The 22,186-nt window shown below is 37.3% G+C and overlaps 1 protein-coding gene across 1 annotated transcript; it reads right to left on the reverse strand.

The window, feature by feature from the left end:
* Positions 1-3,434: 3,434 nt before the first annotated feature.
* LOC133857208 (protein LIKE COV 2-like) lies at positions 3,435-20,917 on the reverse strand. Its single transcript, XM_062292387.1, has 7 exons — positions 20,688-20,917; positions 17,027-17,079; positions 16,822-16,931; positions 15,936-16,103; positions 5,288-5,385; positions 4,777-4,903; positions 3,435-3,941 (listed from the first exon to the last, which is right to left on the reverse strand). The coding sequence occupies exons 1-7, from the start codon at positions 20,793-20,795 to the stop codon at positions 3,841-3,843; spliced, it is 765 nt and encodes a 254-aa protein (XP_062148371.1). The 5' UTR covers positions 20,796-20,917; the 3' UTR covers positions 3,435-3,840.
* Between the last annotated feature and the right edge of the window lie 1,269 nt (positions 20,918-22,186).

Genomic DNA, 22,186 nt, shown 5'->3' on the forward strand with positions numbered 1-22,186 from the left:
CTACATAGGTTTGGCTATCTCAACACATGTTTTCCTGCAATTGATTGGCACACGATCTCATGGATATGAAAATGAGTAGCACTATATGGTTTCAAATATTCAATGAAAGCAATATAATCACTCTTCCATTTGTTCAAAAGGGTTTTTCAATATTCAGGCAAGGCTATCATCAATCAGTTTAAGCAGAAACATAAAATCATAAGATTTGAAAGAGGAAGAATAGCTAGGCTATTTATACAATGGTGCGATTTTTAATCAAAATGAAGACTTGATGAAACTTTTCCCTTGCCAAACCGTGTGGTATAATATGGAAGAACGGAGTATCGAAGATGTTTTGGCTCTTATAAACTTGAGTGTATGAAAGGGTTGAGAGAGAGCATGAGAAGAGTTGATAAGAAGTGAGAAAATGGGAAAATTTGAGAATGGGAGGAGGGAGTGATCGGCCAAATGGTGGGGGTGTGTTTAGCTTTAGGTGTTTTGAATAAGTTTAAAAGTAAGAGAGAAAGGGTTGTCTCTATAGGATATAAAAGAAAAGTAGGAGTTTCAACTTTCGAGTATGTCTTGCAACCATGGGATAAAACAAATGAGAGAAATGAGTGTCATCATGTACTAAGGGTTAATATCATGTAACAAGAGTTAACTTCATCTACCAAGAGTTAAAGACATGTAACAAGGGTTAACCCAATTATACCAAAGGCTAAGGGAAAAATACAATTTAACCCCCCAAACTACCAAAGCTTGCACTCTGGCTGCCCAAACTACCAAAACCTTTAAAAAATGTCAATTTTGACTAAATATCCCATAATACCCCTGCCAAGTGTCATTTTTCGATTAAATTTTTTTATGAATGTTTAAATTTTTTTAAAAAAAAATTAAAAACTAAAATTTTATTTTAAAAACAATATTGCAAACGACAAGCAAGTCTATCATCGTTGTGGAAGACCTCGATCAATTTCTAACGGAGAAATCAACGACCGTGAGCTTGTTCGTTGATGTTTATATCCATTTTTCTCTCTGTGATTTTTTTGCATTCAAAACATTTGCCAATAGTTACCTGGGATACAAGGATAACAAGTTTTTCTCTCAGGTGGAAGATATTTTTCAGAGTGGGGCGAGCTTGAGCTCGGCCGAGATCAGCGAGTTGATTGCGAATCGAAACTCACCAATCCAGGCTATAAATCGGTCACCACGGCGTTGCAAACGGACGGTGACCGGAGGGGTGTCGGGAAGATCGGGTCGCAGTTGAAAAATAACGCCACCCCAAACACACATCTTTTTTTAAGAAATAAAAATAAAATAAAATTTTAGTTTTTTTTTAAAAAAAAATAATAATGATTTTTTTGATTTTTTTTTTTAATTGAAATGACACGTGGCATTGGTATGATGGGGATATTTCGTCAAAATTGACATTTTTCAAAGGTTTTGGTAGTTTGGGAATATAGAGTGCAAGCCTTGGTAGTTTAGGGGACCATCTGAAAAAATGGTGGTAATTTGAGAGGCCAAATTATACTTTTCCCAAAGGCTAATGTCATGGATCAAGGGTTAGCACAATGTACCAAAGGTTAATGAAACGTATCAAGGGTGGACTTCATTTACCAAGAGTCAATGCCATGAATTAAGGGTTTTCTTCATCCACCTAAGGTTAATGCCATGTATCAAAGGTTGACTTCCTTTACCAAGGATTAATGCCATGAGTGGACACGTGAAGACATTTTTAACGATTCTTGAAGATCTATAAATTCTTGTAAATAGAACAGCGATTTAACTTTTAAAGTCATCTCTCGTATTCTCTGTGAGAGAAGCCTAAGGTTGAGGTGTGCGTTTACTTGTGGGTAAGGCTAATTTCATGGTCGCATGACTGAGGAGAAGGGAAGCTTGATCGAGAGAGTCTAGGTGGTTGGCGGAGGAATTGACTAGAATGTGGGATAGTCTCTCCTTAACTGATAAAGAGAGGAAAAGGGTTTACAGTTCAAGAGGAAGATTTTGAGGCGGGGTGAACAAGGGAGACCTATGTCTTGTTGGCTGTATTATTGTAGAAACAGATCAACAAAGAGGCTTTCTGTTTGACTATGGTGAAGGTGTGGAGGCTGAGGAATTTGGTTATCTTTAATGTGGTTAGATTTCAAGATGAGCAAGACTCGTCCAAAGTTAGGGAAGGACGGCTATGGCTTTTTGACAGACATCATCTAACAAAACCATTAGCAAAAGGAAGGCTGTTGAATGTTAAAGGAAGACAGATATGGGTTTCTTTTCAATTATGAACGGTTTCCCAGACTATGTTTCTCTTGTGGAGTGACTAAGCATGGTAGTGGGGGCTATAGTATGGACTATGGAGTGTGGTTAAGGGTGACTTTGACGAAGCACAGTGATGGACAAGCCAGGGTGGTTCACGGCGGGAAGGAGATCTGAGGGAAATTGAAGTCCGGCCCAAGGAGGTGATGCAACGGGGCTCAGTGACGACTGGTAGCTCCAATCATGGTGAGAGATTTTTCGGAATCTCAAGGAGGGCTGAGGAGGAAGGAAATATGTATGAGGGGACCTCTAATCTTGTGTATATGGAGGAGAACGATATCTCCATAAATATGGAAAGGAGTGGACGATGGATGACTATGAAAATTTGTTGGCTTCAATAGATTTTGTTAAGGTTGGTCTAATGGGGAGTGATGCGCAAGGGGAGGAGATGTGCCCAGCAATGCCCAGCAATGGAAAGTCATGACTTAGTTGATTAAGTTAGCTTCTTCTTTTTTCAAGGGAAATTATCAAAGATCTAGCCAATGTTTTGACATGTTTTCAATTTCATTACTTAAAATGTTTTTGTGCAGGCAACAATCGAAAAAATGGTGGCATTGAGAGAAGGGTTAGGCGTCTTTGTGGGGCTAGAGATCGATGTAGAGGAGGAAGGTTCAGACGTGGTAGGGGGATGGAGGCGAGAGGCACAAAGGTGGCATTGAGGGGAGGAGTAACTAGGTTTCTCTACTGTTTGGGGAGAGGGTGATAGAAGAAAGAGGGAGAGACAAACTTCGGAAAAATGACTTATGCCTCCCTTTATGGAGGCAAATTTGCTATGGACTTGAGAATCATTTTTCATTGATCAGTATATTTTGTCTGCACCAACTTCCACTTTCAAAACTATCAGGAGCTCATTGTTGTGCTGCCTGTAAGGGTGGCTGGGTCACATAGAAGAAGCATGCGAGGCTTAGCAAGTATAGCAAAATGTAGGTTACCATGTTGAGAAATGCTACACGTACTCCCAACTGCACACTCTTTAAGTATTCACTCTCTGATAATTCAATAGTAATTTTCACAGCCACGCAAGGGAGTGAACACTTTAGACTATGTGTAGCATTCCTCAACCAAGTTCTATCCAAGTTTGCTGCCTCAAACATGTTTTCTCTTTTCCTTTTTTGTTTTTAAGAAAACAAATACAAAGATACTGGAAGAAACTTCTGCAACTTTATTAAGATTATCTAAACAATCCCAGTGGCATCAGTTCCAAAGAGTGGGAATAACAACTCAAGGCATTATTGCCAGTTTATTAAAAGGCATCAAACACCAAATGTCTCCAGCATTTTTTTCTCTCTTTTGGGACCAATGATGTGATAGAACAGACAACATGATCATAGAATACACATACAACAATAAAGGTAACCAGTTGCCCCCCTTCCCTTCCCTCCAGACACCAAAAGTGACTGAGAACTACAAAATCAAAGTTTTGACCAAAAAGAATACAAAATAAAGTGGACATAAGAAATCCTAAAGCCTGCTGCAATATATGAGCCTACAGTTCTGGAATGTGAATATAATTACAATGTTGCCAGGCATGCCTCGTTTTTGATGTCATTAGGTTATTCTGTTCAATGGGATCCTCTCATTCTGTCGAGAAACCCTTTCCAAAGGAGAAATAGTTTGCGGCATTGTCATACCCCCAGAAACAATGATCTCTGTAGTATTGCCCAAAAATGTAAGGAAAAAACAGATAAAGGTCTAGATTGAAAGCTTAAGAGCTAAAAGAAAATATTCATGTATCCCCTTTTGTCACCATTTACATTATTGATGATTAAGCAAGGTCAACTTTTAACTGAGCCACCTCCATTAGATTTGAACGCCCCATCTGTTAGTTCTGGGCTGACAACCTACTTAACCACTCTCTGAACAGAATTTCAGAAGGACAGGTAGAGTGGTAATATAACTAAAAGGGTTTCTTATATGTTTAATAAATGCTAATGATTACAGACATGCCCAAATTGGTGGTTTGCGCAAAAGATTGAAGCAGATACTACTATAAGCAAGACTTAAAGTTAAACCAAACAGTTTAACCACTCATGACCCACAAGCACAAAAACGGGGAAAGAAAAATCTTGCCAAATATAATAAAATCCAGTGTGGGATTTGTTCCAGAAAATTAATTTGTTTTCTTCTTCTTTTTTTATTTTTTTTATTTTCCAACAAGTGAGTGGACACAAGGGGAGGGCAGAGAAAGAGTAAAACAAGTGACATCGGCTTCTTGAGGCGTGCCTCCAGCCAGGTGTGCTATCCCTTGGACTTCTAGAATATTGATTTGCACCCAACCCAACCACAAGTACTTATAAAATTTTATATAGTTATATATGTAATAAAATGTGATTAATATAAAAATCATCCTTCAAGAATAAAGAGGAAAAGGACCAAGACATACTATCACAAATTAGAAGCTGTAAAAAGTACATTGATTCCTTAAAATATACAGTGATTAAAGCAAAAAAGTAGACATAGCTATAGTAAAAATAGAAGGCGTACCTATGCCTTCTCGGATAGAAAGATTTGGTCTAATGATCTCTGTGGAGTTAACTAGAAGTATATCGCCAATGTATAGATGGTTTGTTGGGACAAAAACACTACATAACTCTTCATCTTCGTTCTCTCTCTGGGGTAAAACAAACCAACGAAAGAAAAGATATGTAATTTGTAAAATACAATAAGCAGGCTAATACCACAAAAATCCCATGTCAATCAATTACCTTCACATATAGAAAAAGAGACGAACATTAGAAACCTTAGATCAGAATCTATTTCCATTCAAAATGAGAAAAATCTTAAATCAGAGTGACCTGTCATGTAGACTTCTTCAACTATATTTTTCAGTCTGGTCAAATAAACTTTATGGAAAACAGCTTACAAGATAATAATAGTAAACAAAGAACAAAAACTTCTCTGAAAGTGACTCGAGCATTAAGGTTCAACACTTTCTAGAAAATTTTGATTTCCTGGACAAGTTTTGCTAGATAAAAAGGAACAGAACAAGGAGTACCTGAAGAGTGACAGTCGATGTGATAAAACCAAAGGCATATTCACCAACACGTGGGTGACGGATAATTGCTACCTCTTTAAATGCCGTGGTATTTTGGTCTGCAGAGAAGGTAATGGCATCATGCCAGGTTAAAGCATGTTTTATAGAGTTGCCATAATCTGGCTAATAAAATTGATCAAAATATCAAAATTTAGGGCCAAAATAAAACTAGCTTCCATACTACCATTCAAGTACCAGGTGAAAGGTAACACACATTATGCATTTACATCACCAGCCATACTATTAAGAGGAAAGTAATTTCAGGCATGACATATTAGCAAAAAATTTATGCAAGATTCAATCACATCATCGAAGAAGTTTAAGAAACATATATCCTTTCAACATCTGAAATTTTCTTTAGGTTAGTAAATGTCAAGGATAGGAATGATACGAATCCAAATCACAACCAACTGCAGCCTCAAGCTTCAACAAATGATACGATAAAGGAGCTAGAAGAAAGTATTCAAGATAACAACCAGCAACAAGAATTATCAACAGATAAGATAGGAATAGCTAGAGTTAAATCTAGAAGATAATTCTGTTTTCCATTGCATATCAAATGTACAATCTGTGTCAATGTTTATCTGTACAATCTGCAGCTTCTCGGCTGTAAGAAACTGTTTCATAGACAGAAAAGCCTGCAATTTATGAAGGTAAGGCAACACATTATTCAAAATATTTGAAAGTTCTCACATGGTATCAGAGCCATAGTGACAAACGTCATACACAGATGGCCAGCTATTCCTCTGCCTCAACCAACACCTCAGGTTCAACCAACCCTCTTACCCTCACCACTCTCCACCATCTTTTAACCATTAAGCTCACAAGAGACAACTATCTCTTATGGAAAGCTCAGGTGGTCCCTTACTTGAAGGGCCTTCCCCTCTATGGCTATATGGATGGTTCCATAACATCCCCACCACAAGTCATCACCAACAATCCAATGATGGTTAAATTACTGTTGTCTCCAATCCTAAGTTTATGTCATGGCATCTACAGGATCAATTGATTCTTAGTGTCATCATCTCCTCCCTCTCAGAAACTATCCTCACCCATGTCATAAAATTCCCTGCATCAAGGGATGTTTTGTTAGCCCTGGAACGTATGTAAGTATGTTCACCTCTCAATCAAGAGCTCGAACCATGCAAATCAACTATCAGCTTACTACTTTGAAAAGGGGGAACTCTTTCATTGCTGATTACTTCCATAAATTTACTAGTCTTGCTAACACCCTAGCAGCCATAGACCAACCCTTAGGCCTCGTTTGGTTCGCGGAATAAACCCCTGTAATGGAATGACTATTCATTGGAATAGTTATTTGGTAGGGGTCAATTTCTTCGAATAGTTATTCCCATTGGAATAACTATTCCCTAATAAAAAGGAATACATATTCCTTTGAAAAAAAAATGAATAGCTATTTCTAAAGGAATAGACTACATTTTTCAAAAAAACCACACATTATTTTATATTTTCTCTCAAACTTAAAACTTCAAAAAAAAAATAATAATAAAATAAAAAAGCATAATACCCATCGGTGGTCGGCCAGCCACCAGTTTCACGTTTTATTTTTTCTTTTCTTTTCTTTTTAATGAGCTTTTAAAAAATAAAAATAAATAAAATAAATAATGTGGGGTTTTTTTTTTAATAATTTTGATTCAATTCCAATTAAAGTTTGTGTTGTTACCAAACTAAATAGTAGGAATAACTATTCCATTCCTCTCTTTCATTTCCAATAATAACCATTCCCTTTTCCAATGGAGTACTCATTCCACAAACCATACGAGGCCTTAAATGATTTCGAATAAACCTCGTCCCTCTTGGTTGGTCTTGGATCTGAGTATGACTCCTTTGTGACCTCAGTCAAAATGAGAGTAGATCCTCTTTCTATTAAAGACTTACATGGGCACTTAAGACTTGAGCAAAATCAACCATATATTGATTTGTCTCCTGCCATAGCCAATCTAGCTGCTAAATGAAGCTCCAATCGTGGTGGACGCAGTGGTCATCCCCAAACTTTCTCCTCCTCAGGTAGAGGCAACTCATCAAACACCAACATTAGCAAAAACTCATGAGGAAGGGGGCGTGGCCGTGGCTCCTCATCCTTCAACAACACTCCTTGTCCTGTCTATTAGGTACGCAATAAGACTGGACAAAATGCTCTTGATTGCTATCATAGGTTTGATAATTCCTATCAGCAAGACAACACCAACAACATGCAAGCATTCTTTGCCACTCCTCAAGCCCAAGCAGATTAGACCTAGTATCCCAACTTAGGTACTACTCATCACCTCACCTTTGAACTTGCCAACCTAAATGTTTCGGCTAAGGAATACAATGCTCAAATCAGATTCACATGGGTAACGATACTGGTTTAACCGTCAAACACATCGGCACAACCAAACTCACAACACATGCATCTTCTTTTCTATTAAATAATGTTTTGCCAATTCCATTCTTTTTTGATAAGTAAATCAATTTCATTAAAAGTGCAGAGGGGAGCAATCCTGGAACAAAATAAATATAAAAGAAAAACCCTTAATCATAAGAAAAAGTTCAAACAAAATTCAAAACCAGAAAACAACAAGCTCTAGTGTGCGGATATCCATGTATATAAAGTGTTGAACATAATCATTCACAGCCGACCACACAATAAAGCCACCCTCAAAGGAGTCTTAACTCGCCATTTACTATAACACCAACCCCCTCCCCCCCTCTCCCCGAATTTAATTAACTGGTAGCTAACTTGGTGCACCTCTCCGAACCTAAGGGATACCTCTACTCCTCAAAATCAGAATACTAAGCAGCGGAAATACATGACTTTTCTTTTATTCTATCACATTAATCATTACAACCATAGCATTTACTAAGAATCATCATATTAACTTAAATCATTACACCATACACATCATAGCGATAAAGAATATCCATGCTAAACCTTAATACACAAACGCATCTCAAAACACTAAGTCTACTACGTTACCCAAAAGTACTAATTACCATAAGCAGCCTGCGAAATCCTGCAATGAGCCCTCAAGCAATAACCAAAATCAATATCATTACGTCAAACAACCGCATCTTCCTTAAGGTCTTTCTTACCCAAAACCTAGTTGGTTGCCCTTGAAAACATAGATGTTTTACAGGAGGAAAATGTAAAGCGTAAGTCCATGACTTAGTAAGCAAGCTGGTGCTAATGCGTAACTGTGAACATTTCATTATGCAGATAAAAGTATTTTTAATGCAATGTTCTTTTCTAAAATTAACTTTTAGAATTATTTCTCTTAAAACGTTTTACTGAAGACATTACCAGTATCATAGAGTATCCATACAAATATCACTAACTCTGCATCACCCCCAGAGCAAAGGTGTGCTTGTCTTGCATATTACTTTTCGGCAAGTACTAGTCCATCAACCGCTCTCGGCAAATACCCCATCAGCCTAGCCCCCTTAACTTAGAGCTAACGGCCAGTGAGGCCACACCACAACAAATGGTGTGTTGCACTGCCCCCTTTACTTAAAACATTTCATGCATAATTTGAGACAACATTTTTAAAAGTAATCCAAGTCACACATTTCATGCATACAATATTTTCATAATTTTCATAATGCTTAAAAGGTAACCCATGCTTTTCTTTGAAAACTTTGCATAACATTGAACATAAAATCCACCATGTCAATATTTATAAAAATACTAGCACAAGAGTAGCTTGCTTACCTCGGTCGCTTAAACTCCCCTTTCGGTTCTCACCGTTGCATATCGTCCTATTATTGCGATCGATCCCTTGGAAATCCTCTTGAAGTCTTCACACAAAACCCTACAATTGTGTCACATAATTTCCTTAATTAGAAATGTCCCATCTAAAAACCCTATCTTAGTGCCTAAACCCCAAAAACTGCACTCTGCCCTACCACCGTTCGATCACTAGTGGGACCGATCGATCGTTCTGACCGTTCAATTGTTCACTAGGTAGAAACTCTAACACTCCAAAAGATCCTACCTTTAACCCATCGAACATGTTCTAAGGCCTAAAGATGCTTTCTTACACTATTCTAAGCACAAATCAGTTCTCAAAGTAGCATTCAAACATCAAAGTCCACATCTTTTTACCAAAGGTCCAACCTTTCTTTCAAAAGACAAGGCTTTCCTTTACCACACTTTAAAGATACAATAGATCTACACATTAACACCTTAAAAAGTAGTAGATGTACTCTCGAACAATGTGGAAAACGAAATAGCTCAAGGCATCGATAAAACTCCAACTCTCTAACCCTTAAAATCATCATTAATCCACAATAAATCACATACACACTCTAATCTCGTTTTCCATCCCCCTACAACCCATCCTTACTCCCAAACTCTCAACTTGGGTCTTTTCATGGAGGAGACATTTTCCTCTAACCAAATACCTACAGACACCATATAAATCTCGAAATAGTAGATACATGTATCATAAATCATTTGAAATTTCAAGAAACTTAAAAGAGAAGAGTGCTATGATCTTACCCTTGAAGCTTGCTCTATGTCTTCTTGCTCCAAGCACACTCCCTTCTATTCTTCCCTCTCAAATCTCTCAACTTCCCTTCCATTTCTCTCTTTCTCTCTCTATTTTTTCTCTCCTAGGGTTGCTGGGTCATGTTCAAAGTTTGGGGAGCACATAATGGAACCCTAGCCCCAAAAGTCAAAACCCCCTTTTATAGCTCAAAAAGTGACATTTCAGCGTTCCAAGTCACATCAATCGATCGTTGCTTCTGACCGTTAGATCGTTTTCCCCGACAACATTGTGCAGTGTTTAGTAAAACGGGCATAAGTTTTGCTACGGGTCTCATAATTGCGCCGTGTGACCCCATTCTGGAAAGATCTTTTAGATACGCACGTCGTGGTCACATTTCCAAGCTTGGTGAGTCACTAAGTGTTGTCTTAGGATTCAAAAATACAAAATTTCCCTCACAAGACAATTTCCAATGCTTTCCTGCCTTTTAGAAAACCTACCTTAAATTTCGCACCATAATTGCTCCCATAATCTTTATCCTAATCATTCTCTTTTAGTTACCATGTATTTCTATCAGGTTTATTAACATTACACTTGGTTTTTCATTTTAATCTATGATTTTGAAGCGGGGTGTTACATATACTCTTCCACGGAAAAAGGGATTCATTAGTACCAGTTAGCAATTGATAATACTTCACTTCAAACCTGCTCCTTTGGGAAGTACTCCAACATATTTTATCAACATCTCCATGTTTTACTCTGAATGAATACAACATCTCAAAAAACAAGAAGACCGCATCCCTCCCAATCTTGTACTGGTCTAGTAAAAATAACATTCCAACGAATATTCCCCTCTTGTACTTGCATATTATTCGCCAGCCACGCATCCTTGCTACATGTAATATTGAACAAATCCGGATAAGATATCCTCAAAAGTACATCCACACACCACACATCATGCCAAAAAACTCACATTTGACCCATCACCCACCTCATATTTAACAAATTTCGAAAATGTTTCCCACTCCCTTCTTATAACTTTCCAAACTCCCACTCCAAATGTCCCAATTAACTCCTTAGAGCACCAACCTCCCCGTAGGCTCCTGTACTTAGTCTCTATCACCAATCTCCATAAAGCATCTCTTTCCGTAGGATACTGCCACAACCATTTTTCCATAAGAGCTCAATTAAATTGAACCAGATTTCTAACCCCAAACCACCTGATTTCATTGGTGTACAAATTGTCGACCAGTTCACTAAATGAAATTTAAACTCATCCACAATTTACACAACACTCTAGTTGCAAAAAGTGGGAAAAAAAAATTGAATCTTCTGGAAATGGCAGAAGCAGGAATGAGAAACTCAATGACGCTGCTCCACCGGTGAGGCCAGGCCAAGCAGACGTACGCAGAGGCTCTGGTGGGGAAAGGGTATGACACGGAAATAGTAATTTTGGGTAGGGATAGTATGGGTAATGAGGAGAATCGAACGTTGAGGAAGGTTGATGATTTTGGGAAGACAGATACGCTGATGTTACCTGAAAATCAAGCTGGCGAGGAGGCTGGAACATTTCCTTCGATCGACAAGGAAATTTTTCTGAATTTCAGCAGCGTAAAGGAGATGTTGCTTTATATAAAAAGAAAAGAAAAAAAAAAAAAGAAGTGGACAGGTGTCTAAGTGAATCAAGTTGGGCCTGAGAACGAAGCGGTAAAGTCACATGATATGCATCCTGTTGGAGGGGGCAAAAGGAGGTGGACCCGGGCGTGGTAAGTAAAGACAAGGGCTGCAACCTTAAGAAGTCATTTGGGGTGGAAGGTAAAATAATCAAGGGAAAGGAGTTCTTAATATTGGGGTGATCAAAGACTTGGTTAGTGCAGAAGCCACGAACCCGTCAAAGCATAGTGAAGGACTGGCGAAGAAGGAGACTGTTTATCAAAGGCAGGTCAAACAAACAGAAAATGCTCTTTGGAAAGTGAATGAGAACAGGGCAGTTTTGGGTGTTGGGTCAAGCAAGTCTGGGTCAGGTAAATTTATAAACTAAAATCAAGTTCTTTTGCATGTTCCATTCATTCAAAAGAACTTGATTTTAGTTCAGAAATTTACCCAGGACACCAATACTTGGCATTGAATTTCACCCTTCCTATTTCTTTGTGAGGATTTTGCCCAAGTAATCATGGGTTATACTTCTTTCCTTCCTCCTTGCCTTGCCGTCTTCCTCTATTGCATAAGAGCCATCGTCCTCTGTTGAATAAGAGTCATGCTGCCTCTGCTCTACTTGGCGAAAGAACCACTCTTGCACAATGGCATTCTCGCTTAAGGCACCCAGCATTTTGTGTTGCTCCTAGAGTCGTGTCTAAGTTTGGTCTCCCAGTGTGGGCAAATAAAACAGCACTGTCATGCCAAACGTATCTTATAGCTCTAAGAGTAAACAATTAGCATTTTCTTTGTCTTCCACATGTGTAACAACTCCTTTAGAGTTAATTTACCCAGATGCTTGGGGTCCTTCCCCTATTTGCTCTCTAACTGGTCATAAATATTATGCGTCATTTTTTTATGCTTTTAGCAAATACACATGACTATTTCCTATGACTTGCAAAAGTGATGTTTCTACCATTTTTCTTCAGTTCCAAAAGTATGTTGACATATTTTAATCACAAAATTAAAACTAAGCAAGCCTGTTGGGGTGGGGAGTACTACTCTCTTCACAAAATTCTTCAATCCATTGGCATTTCCCATCGTCTTTCATGCCCCCATACTCACTAATAAAATGGTTCCATTGAATGCAAGCACCGCCACATCGTAGAAACGGGTCTTACCTTATTTTCCCATGCCAATGTTCCACTTCGGTTTTGGGACGAAGCTTTCCAAACCGCTTGCTACCTTATCAATCGCCTTACCACACCATTACTTAAAAATTCCTCTCCATATGAAAAGCTTTTTCACACCACCCCTGATTATTCACTTTTGAGTCTTTGGGTGTGCTTGTTGGCCAAACTTACGAGCTTAAACTCCCACAAACTCCAACCTCACTCTCTTCGGTGTGTCTTTCTTGGCAATAGCCCTTCACAAGGGTTACAAGTGTTTCACATTTCCTCTGGTTGAACTTTCATTTCCCGTGATGTTGTCTTTGAGGAATCCAGTTTTCATTTTAAATCAAAGCCCACAACTGACTCTTCTCAGTCTGTCTTGTTTGTCCCTTCTATTCGTTCAGCCCAAGGTGTCATTGTATGGGCCCCGCGCAACAGACCCTCCTCAAGCCCACTCACTTGCATCTCCTAACCCAATATCACTTGCGATCCATACCCTCTCCTTCTTCCCCCAATTCTTGGACCAACCCTATGCTTGATGCTTCCCCCATTTTGGCTTCAGAATCACAGTAGCAGAACAATCTGTCCTTGCTTCCCAATGCCCCCAACACCAAATGGTTACCCGTTCACAAAACATCTCCAAATCCAAACTTTCTCAGACAGTAACATCCATTACCCAATCCCTCGTGAGTCATGCCCTGTTAGCTAAAGGAGAAGCATTTACATCTGACCCCACATGTTATACGTCGGCTATCAAATTCCCCGAATGGTTTGAAGCAATGAACAAGGAATTTGATGCCTTACTCAAAAATAAAGCATGGATCCCTGTTAGGATTGATAGTTTTTGACACGACCCACGAACACAACACGAAGTTATAAGGTTTGAGTTTACGTTAAACGAGTTTGGGTCATATTTATGACACGTTTATAAAGGGTCAAACGAGTCAACCCGCAACTCAACCCGTTTATGACCCTTATAAACATGTCGTATTCGGGTTTCGTATCTCAACCATCCCGTTTAGCTAATCGTGTTTGGTTTGAGTTGGCTAGTCGACCCGAACCCGACACGGTAACCCATTTTGCCAACCCTAGTCCTTGTTCATCCGACTTCTACTCAAAACATTATTTGTTGCAAATGGGTGTTTCGTATCAAATGGAAGGTTGATGGCTCAATTGAAAGTTACAAAGCAAGGTTAGTAGCAAAAGGCTTCCATCAACAACTTGGTGTGGATTATAGTGAAACATTCAACCCAAAAATCAAACCCACTGGAATACGTATTGTTCTCTCCATTGCCATCTCCTCAAGCTGACCAATTAGACAAATTAACATACAAAATGCATTCCTGGATAGGACCTTATCTGAGGAAGTATTTATGACCCAGCCACCGGGAAATACTCATCTCCCCAATTCCCACACCATATCTGTAAGCTCCAGAAAGCAATTTATGGCTTAAAACAAGCTCCAAGAACTTATTTCTCACGCTTAAGTTCCAAACTGCTAGACATTGGATTCCATGGTTCTCGTTCTGATTCCTCTCTCTCTTCATTTACAAGAATGAACTCCATACAAGTGTACATAATGATTTATGTGGATGACATTAATCACATGCTCAAAACCATCGGCAATTGATGAATTACTCTACCTACTACATTCTGATTTTGCCATTAAAGATTTGGGTAGTCTCAACTTTTATTTTTATTTTTTCCTGGGCATTGAAGTTGTTCCCAACAATCACGGTGTTGTATTGTCTCCTCAAACGAACAAATGTTGGAGGCTAAACCTGTCAGCTCTCTAATGGCTACATCAACTAGCCTTTCTGCCTTTGAGGGCAAATTATTTGAAGACCAAGCTTTGTTCAGAAGCACCATTGGGGGGGCCTCCAGTATTTATATATCATGGCTAGATATAGCCTTTGCAGAAAACAAATTGTCTCAATTCATGCATGAGCCTACTCTCCTTCACTAGCAATTTGCTAAGTGTCTCATACGCTATCTCAAACACACTACACACTTTGGTCTTCAACTACAACGATCCAGTCACACTTTGCTTCAAGCTTACTCAAATGTGGAATGGGCAAGTTGTCAAGATGACATGAGATTGCCAGGTTCAGCACTGAGGCTGAATACAAAGCCCTGGCAAACACTGCTGCAGAAATTCCATGGCTTAAATCCCTGCTGCATGAACTTGGCATTCATCTCTCCAAACCCACTATTCTTTGGTGTGACAACATAGGGGCAACTTATCTCTCTTCCAATCTCCTTTTTCATCCACGCACCAAGCACGTGGAAACTGATTTCCACTTTGTGCGTGATATGGTGGCAAACAAGTCTCTTGACATTCATTTTCTATCAAGTCATGATCAAGTGGTTGATGTCTTCACCAAGCCACTTTCATCTTCAAGATTTGCTTCTCTTCGGTCCAAACTCAAAGTTGTTCCACTTCCTTTTGAGCTTGAGGGGACATGTTAAGGATAAGAATGGTACTAATCCAAATCACAACCAACTGCAGCCTCAAGCATCAACAAATGATAAGATAAAGGAGCTAGAAGAAAGCATTCAAGATAACAACCAGCAACAAGAATTGTCAACAGATAAGATAGGAATAGCTAGAGTCAAATCTAGAAGATAATTCTGTTTTCCATTGCTTATCAAATGTACAATCTGTGTCAATGTTTATCTGTACAATCTGCAGTTTATCGGATGTATACAATCTCTGTAAGAAAATGTTTTATAAATACAAGAGCCTTCACCTTATGAAGGTCAGGCAGCACATCATTCAAAATATTTGTAAGTTCTCACAGTAAAAAACTGATTACCAGAATTTTTTTTTATTTTTTTCTTATTTCTAATATTTTTCTTTTTTTAAGAACTCCAAATATTTCAGCAATTCAGAATTTAACCAATTCATCCTAATTAAAAATAAAATAAATAAAAAAATAAAAAAAGAATTTAACCAATTTAGGTTTTATAATCATATGCAAACAGTCATAGCAAAAGCTGAATAAACTCCTAGATACTGTGAAATGTGAATCTAATGTTTACATATTAAGTGTAATAGTTCCTGTAGTATGATCACCTAACCAAGTTACACATTGTGATTGCATGCCAATGTATAACAAAGAAAGTAATCTATTTTTTTATAACAAATCATCAACAACAAATTAATACAATGGCCTGATCTGACATCCCTAGCCAAAGCATGAGTGTTCCAGTGACTCTCCCAAAGAATTATGTCTGAGCATTTCAATTCCCCTTATCCAAATAGATATATTTAGTAAGCGAGCAAATAAGAATACAAATAAAATTATGTATTACCTGGAGAAATTGCAGCACTAATTTGTTTGGAGGCTGAGTAAATATGTCTAATAAATGGCATTCGCTTTATAAACCATTCTCCGAGTGAGAAAAGAGTGCCACCAATCCATGAAGAAACAAAAACACCAACAAAGAATACAAAAAGTAAAGATGTGATAAAGCCAAGTCCTGCATCACAAACCAAGTGTCTTGAGACACATAATCAAAGATGTTGAATACAAAGGCAGTTTGAAGAATAATCGCCAATAGATGATAACAAGTAGTTAAATAAAAACCGGGTGAAGCAGAAAAATGCCATCATATGATGCAGCAGATTTTTACATCTACAAGACAAAAATGACTTCATAGTAAATACGCTATCATAAGAGTAAATATCTTTTGAGACATGGTCAAGGAATTATAGTCCAGTCAAGCCATGCTAAGCAACCAGCAAAATGGGGATCAATGGAACCCACATCATTATTAAATTCACTAATGTTCACAGCTACCAAGGTTCCTTAACAACTTCGAATTCCAACCAAACCTTTGTCACATTCTAGACAAGTTCAAGTTGCCACCACACTGAACACCTGGTTTTCATAATCCAAAAGGTTGCTCATAAAACTGGGAGACCAAAACTACAAAGGTAAGGGAAATTCAAAACTTCCTTGTGCGACAGATAAACAAATGTTGAGTAACCTAGATTTCTTCCTTACATTTTCTAAACCAATTTTGAATTATTTTCAGCTGAGCTTCCACAATCATGTACAAACAGAATATCCCTAATTTAGCATACATTTACAAAGTCAACATTTATTTAAATAATGCTGAAGTTTAGCAATATATGTTCCCATACTTCTTAAAAGGCAGCATTCATCAGTTCACTAATTGTGCATCCAAAACTTACCAAATATGTCAATGCCAAGCTGGGCATATATTGGACTGAAGAAACCATCAACAAATTGAATAAACCACCATGTAACGAAAAATGTAAATGCAACCGGGAACAGAACTACACTGCAATGTCACAGTTCAAAGCAACATTAGGCTCGGAGATAAGAAATTGATAACCAATAAGAGCATCAAGAGCAAACAACTGCTGAGCTTCTTACCATCCAGTCATAAACTTCTTTGAGACCCAACTCTGAAGAACAAAACAGCAAGCCTGAACAAGTGAATGGAACAAGCAATCAGAAGTGAAAACATGGTATGTCCATTTTTTACATCAACAAAACAAAAAAATATCCAAATATGACAACATAAATTCAAAAAAATTCCTGCACAAACAGCGCCAATATGCTTAAGGAAGACAACAAGGGACATGTTTTACATGCAAATATCCTAATTGATACACGACTAGATTTGATCTAGGTTATTTTTTACTCAATAGTGGAAATAGGGTGATCCAGGTAATATTCTTAAACCATACTGCAGAACTCTGAGTTTGAGATAGATTTTGAGGCTAACTGGGGGGAGAGACAAACAAATGTCAAAGGCATCCTTAAGCAATAGCTTTTTTTTTTCCAGTTATTGGAATACGCATTTGATCCCTCATTTGTAGTTGCCACTTGCTATTATTGAGTGGAAGGAATCGATCCTTGCATGCTGCTGCATGATGATACATACTTTACATAATCACTCTAGAAGATCAAGAGAACATCCAAAATTCTATATAACCAAGTGGGATTCACTTAGATAGTGGCTTTGCAACAAGAGAAGAGGATACCATTTTATGTGAAATAATAATCCATGAGGACCCAAAAGCCAGAAGATCATTAAGAATTTGGAAGAAGGTCCCCTGCTCATTCATATGTGATATGCATGTGTTGTTGGTGAAAACCTTTCTTGTCTAAATTATGTGATGTCCTCTAGTTCTTTAGTATATTTCTCTATCAACACCACCTATTGAAAAGCTATAAATGGTGTTCCTATCTTAAGGAGTCCATTAAAAACCTATTTGATGTTTCAACCGTGATGAGTTCATATGTTAGTGGTCAGATGAAACCTGTTTTCCTTAAATTACGTGATGTCCTCTAGTTCCACCTAGTGTATCTTTTTATTAACAGCAGCTCTTAAAAAACTTGAGATTACACTCCTATCTAGAGGAGTCATTACCACGGATCAATGTACTGCTCACAATTATACTTGCAAGCTGGCGAAACAATTGACAATCATAATTCATAGATCTACCACATAGTCATATCGCCTTCAGTTGGTCTGCCACTTAATACAGTAACTCTTACAAAAAATGGGAGAAAAGAAAAAGACTCCATAATAGCAACAACAATAATATTTACAATGACAGAAAAAAAGACCCTTCAATTGAAACTTCTCTCTTTGAAATTCTCCTCCACTTGTGGATACCATCCATCTACTAAATATTTCTTTCAAATTTAAAGTTTTATAACTTTAACCACTCTAAGACACCTCACTTTCCCCCTTCTTTATCTGTTTCTACTTGATGTATCATACTTCTCGAATATTTAAAGCTACAATATGTAGAATGGCAACAGGTTAGCTGCTTTAGAATGGCAGGCCTAAATTATGAGTGACATGTGTTCTTTCCATGATCTTTTGAATGATTAAGAAAGGATGAATTGGAGGGCATGGACATTAGTGCCAACACTATGCCTTACCTGGTAGCATGCTTTGTATTTATTCACAGGATTTTATTTTTTTCAAAATCCACGGCAGTAATTGTTTTTGCAAGCCTCTCAAGTTGTCTTTTTATTTTTATTTTTTTCGTGCTCTTTCTATACCTTTTTTTATTGATTTTTTGGGAAGGTAAACTAAATGCACAAATACAATATCAGTCTTTCTACTTGGCAATGCTTCATTGACATTCCAAACCCTATATCACTCTTTATACCTGGTAATGCTTCATTGACATTCCAAAGTCCAGCATATCAAGTACACAACGGTTTAGGAGTGCAAATCTTATTTATTACTTAAAGAAAACCTCTTCTAAAATTTATGAACATATGTGGCATCTAGATGGATCCCAAAAGATTACCCTGTTTGGTTGCATTTAAGCAAAGGGAATCCAGCTGCTCGTGGGTATCTCGATTCACCACCCCCCTCCCCCCAAATTGCCTTTTGCTGGGAATGTGGATTCCCTCCTAGTACACTAAACATCCTCAAGAGGTGGGAATCCACATTCCCTTCGCCTTGGGAATGTTTATTTTCATCTAAAGGACAAATATGCCCAATGCTCTTTTATTAGTAAGGCACGTTAAACATCCCCGTGCACACTAGATATCCTCACTTTTTCAAGACCCAAACCTTAACAAAACTCTCCCTAGGCAGGCTAAAGAACAATCTCTCAAATCTGTAGGAGCGTCCGTTTGGTTCTTCGCAAATTCGTAAGTTTCCTTTTTCCTTTTTTCTTTGTTTTTGTTCCCACTATTTTCTCTCTATGGTTACTATTATTTCCCTTTCTTTCTTTTTTTCTATTGGATATTGTTATGGTTATACAAGAGTTAGACTATGTGAGAATTTTGTTATGGTGTTTTTTTTTTCTAATGCTACTTTTTTGGTTTGATTGTCACTATTTGTATATAAAAGTGAAGAACCATTTTATTTCACAAAAAACGGAAATGATCAGGTTTTATTATAAATGAAATATAAGGAAAATAAATCAAATAGTATATACAGTTTATAAATTGGGAAATGAAAGAAAAACCATGGTTTATATATAGTTTATCTTCCTCGTCATTTTTTTATTTAATTTCCAATTAGTTTTGTATCTAACAGCCTTATGCACTTCAAGAGAGAAACATAAGGATATTTTGAAAAGCATAAATAATTCCTACGAAATGCCTAGGAATAAACCAAACATGAGAATCTCATATTCTTGGGAACCCTTTTAGATTCCTAATCATTCCCAAAAGCGAGTTTAGTCACATTCTTGAGAATCTAGATTCCTAGACATCACATTCCTAGAAATGTGGATCTTGGGGGAATGTTATACTCGCAGAACCAAACACCACGGCATAATATTCTTTTGAGTATTTTCTGAAGATAATAATACGTAATACAAAGACATCTTCTAAACAGTATGGCTATAACAAATGTGGATTTTCTTTCTCCCAATAATTTTGATCAGAACCTCCATAAAGAAAAAGCCTCGATTCTTTTATTGGCATGCAACTCTTACTACATGTGCTCCAGAAAAATAGTAATTTGCATTAAAAATGTTAAACAGTATGCTTTTCTGCGCCAAGCAAAGGCCAACCAAATTTCAAAAAAGAGGAACAACGATAAAATGACTGTAAACACAATTCTGCAGCATTCTCCCAACGGCCAACACTCCATGAAAATTCGGTTTCTCTCACTAACAACCTTAATTCAACCCTTGTATAATTTATATAACTTTGTTGCAAGAAGTACCCCCCTCTTCCATACTTTAGTTTTTATAGCAATCATACCAATTCTACCCGTATTCTTGAACAACCCTCAAAATTACTATATTTGCCTCAGCCATTTTGTCGTGTATACAAAAACCCATATCTGTTCTAAGCTGCTCATCAAAGAAAAAACCACTAGTCCTTCAATAACTCATCATTAACACCCAATCTCCTAAATACCATGTTTAAACAGTAACCTTAAACTTTAGTCTATTTTCTTTCTTTCTTTTTTGTTTACTGTGAATCCAATCTTTACGAAGTTACAAAGTAAGTAAAAATTGTTTAGAGAGGCAGGATCCAGTAGATCCGTGTAAAGCTGGAAGCGAAACAAAGTATTTGGACGGTGGAGATTGAAGAAAAGGCGGACCTTACGAGTGGAGGAGTTGGGGGAGACAGGTGGAGATTTGGCTGGATCTTCGCCTCCATTTTCAGCTTGACTCAGCGGTATCGACGTCGATTCCTTCTCTTCCGCCATTTGAGGGACTCGTTGACCTCACCTGCTTCTTCGCTGATATTTCGACCTTTATGAGTGAGTGTGTGTGGAAGACTGAAAATGATAATACATCATCTAATGCTAATGCATGCTTGGACAATAAGCAAGAAACTTTTATTTGATGATGGTTTGGTTGCAACGGTAAATTGCACCGTAAGCAATGCCATGTGGAATGTGGAGTTTGGTATCGACTCTTTCTCACATTATCATCTTCTCTAAGTTATTTGTATGAATTTTTTCAAATTTGAAAAAATTCAAGTAAATAATTATGAGAAATTACTTATGAGATTCATCTGCAAGTAGATAATCATGAAAAATTACTTATGAGATTCATCTGATCAAATAAAAATAGTTTGTCCAACCACTTATCTTATCAGGTAAATCTTATAAGTGATCTCTCACAATTAACTGCTCAAATTCAAACAAATAATTTGAGAGGATATTAATCTTTCTTTCTCTCAATAGTTTTCGAATAGTGTTGAAATTATGTTGTATGATGAATAATTTTCATTTTCACAAGTACCACACACACTAGTGGTTGAGCCCACTATGGCTGAGGCATGGACGACTCTACAAGCATTGATATTTTGCCAGGATCTGGGCTTCTTTGACATTTGCTTCAAGGGAGATGCCTTGCAAATTGTTAGAGACTGTGTGACAAATGTGTCCAACATGAGCAGATATGGACATCTAGTGAAGGGCATAAAGTATGGCATAAGGTATTTTCGGACAGCAAGTATAGTCCACGTTAAGCGGAAGGCTAATTCGGCTGCTCACGGTCTTGCACATGAGGCTGTCACCCATATTATAGACAAAATCTAGATGGAATAAATTCCCCACAAATCTATGATATTGTAATAAGGAGTTTGTTGTTTCTATGTTTGGATCCAAGCTATTGCTATAGTTTTATTAATATGAATGGAATTAAAAAAAAAATTAAAAAAAAAAAAAGGCAATTTGCAATGCTTTTCAAAATATCAATTGAAATAATTTTTTTCTGAAATTATCAAAAAATTGTAATGTATCCCCTCTATTATTAAAATATCAAAAATATTTTTCATAAAAAATAAAATTGGTGACACATGGCGCAGAAGTGGATTGCTTTTTCTTTTTTCTTTATCAATTTATAAGGGTATGTTTGTTTTTTGAAAAATATTTATGGGCATTTTTATCTTTTTTGCGAGACAAAATGGTACATTGCAATTTCCTGATAATTTGGAAGAGATATTGCTTCAATTGAAAGTTTGAAAGCATTACAAATTATACGATAGTTGATGGGGTTTGTATACTTTTCCCATTACCATTAGTTTGTTACTCAATAAAGTATAGTATAAGAAATTGAAGGTAAGATACACCACACCATTCATTTTGCC

This window comes from Alnus glutinosa, chromosome 14, assembly GCF_958979055.1.
Source record: "Alnus glutinosa chromosome 14, dhAlnGlut1.1, whole genome shotgun sequence".
In the NCBI taxonomy this organism is placed as follows: domain Eukaryota; kingdom Viridiplantae; phylum Streptophyta; class Magnoliopsida; order Fagales; family Betulaceae; genus Alnus; species Alnus glutinosa.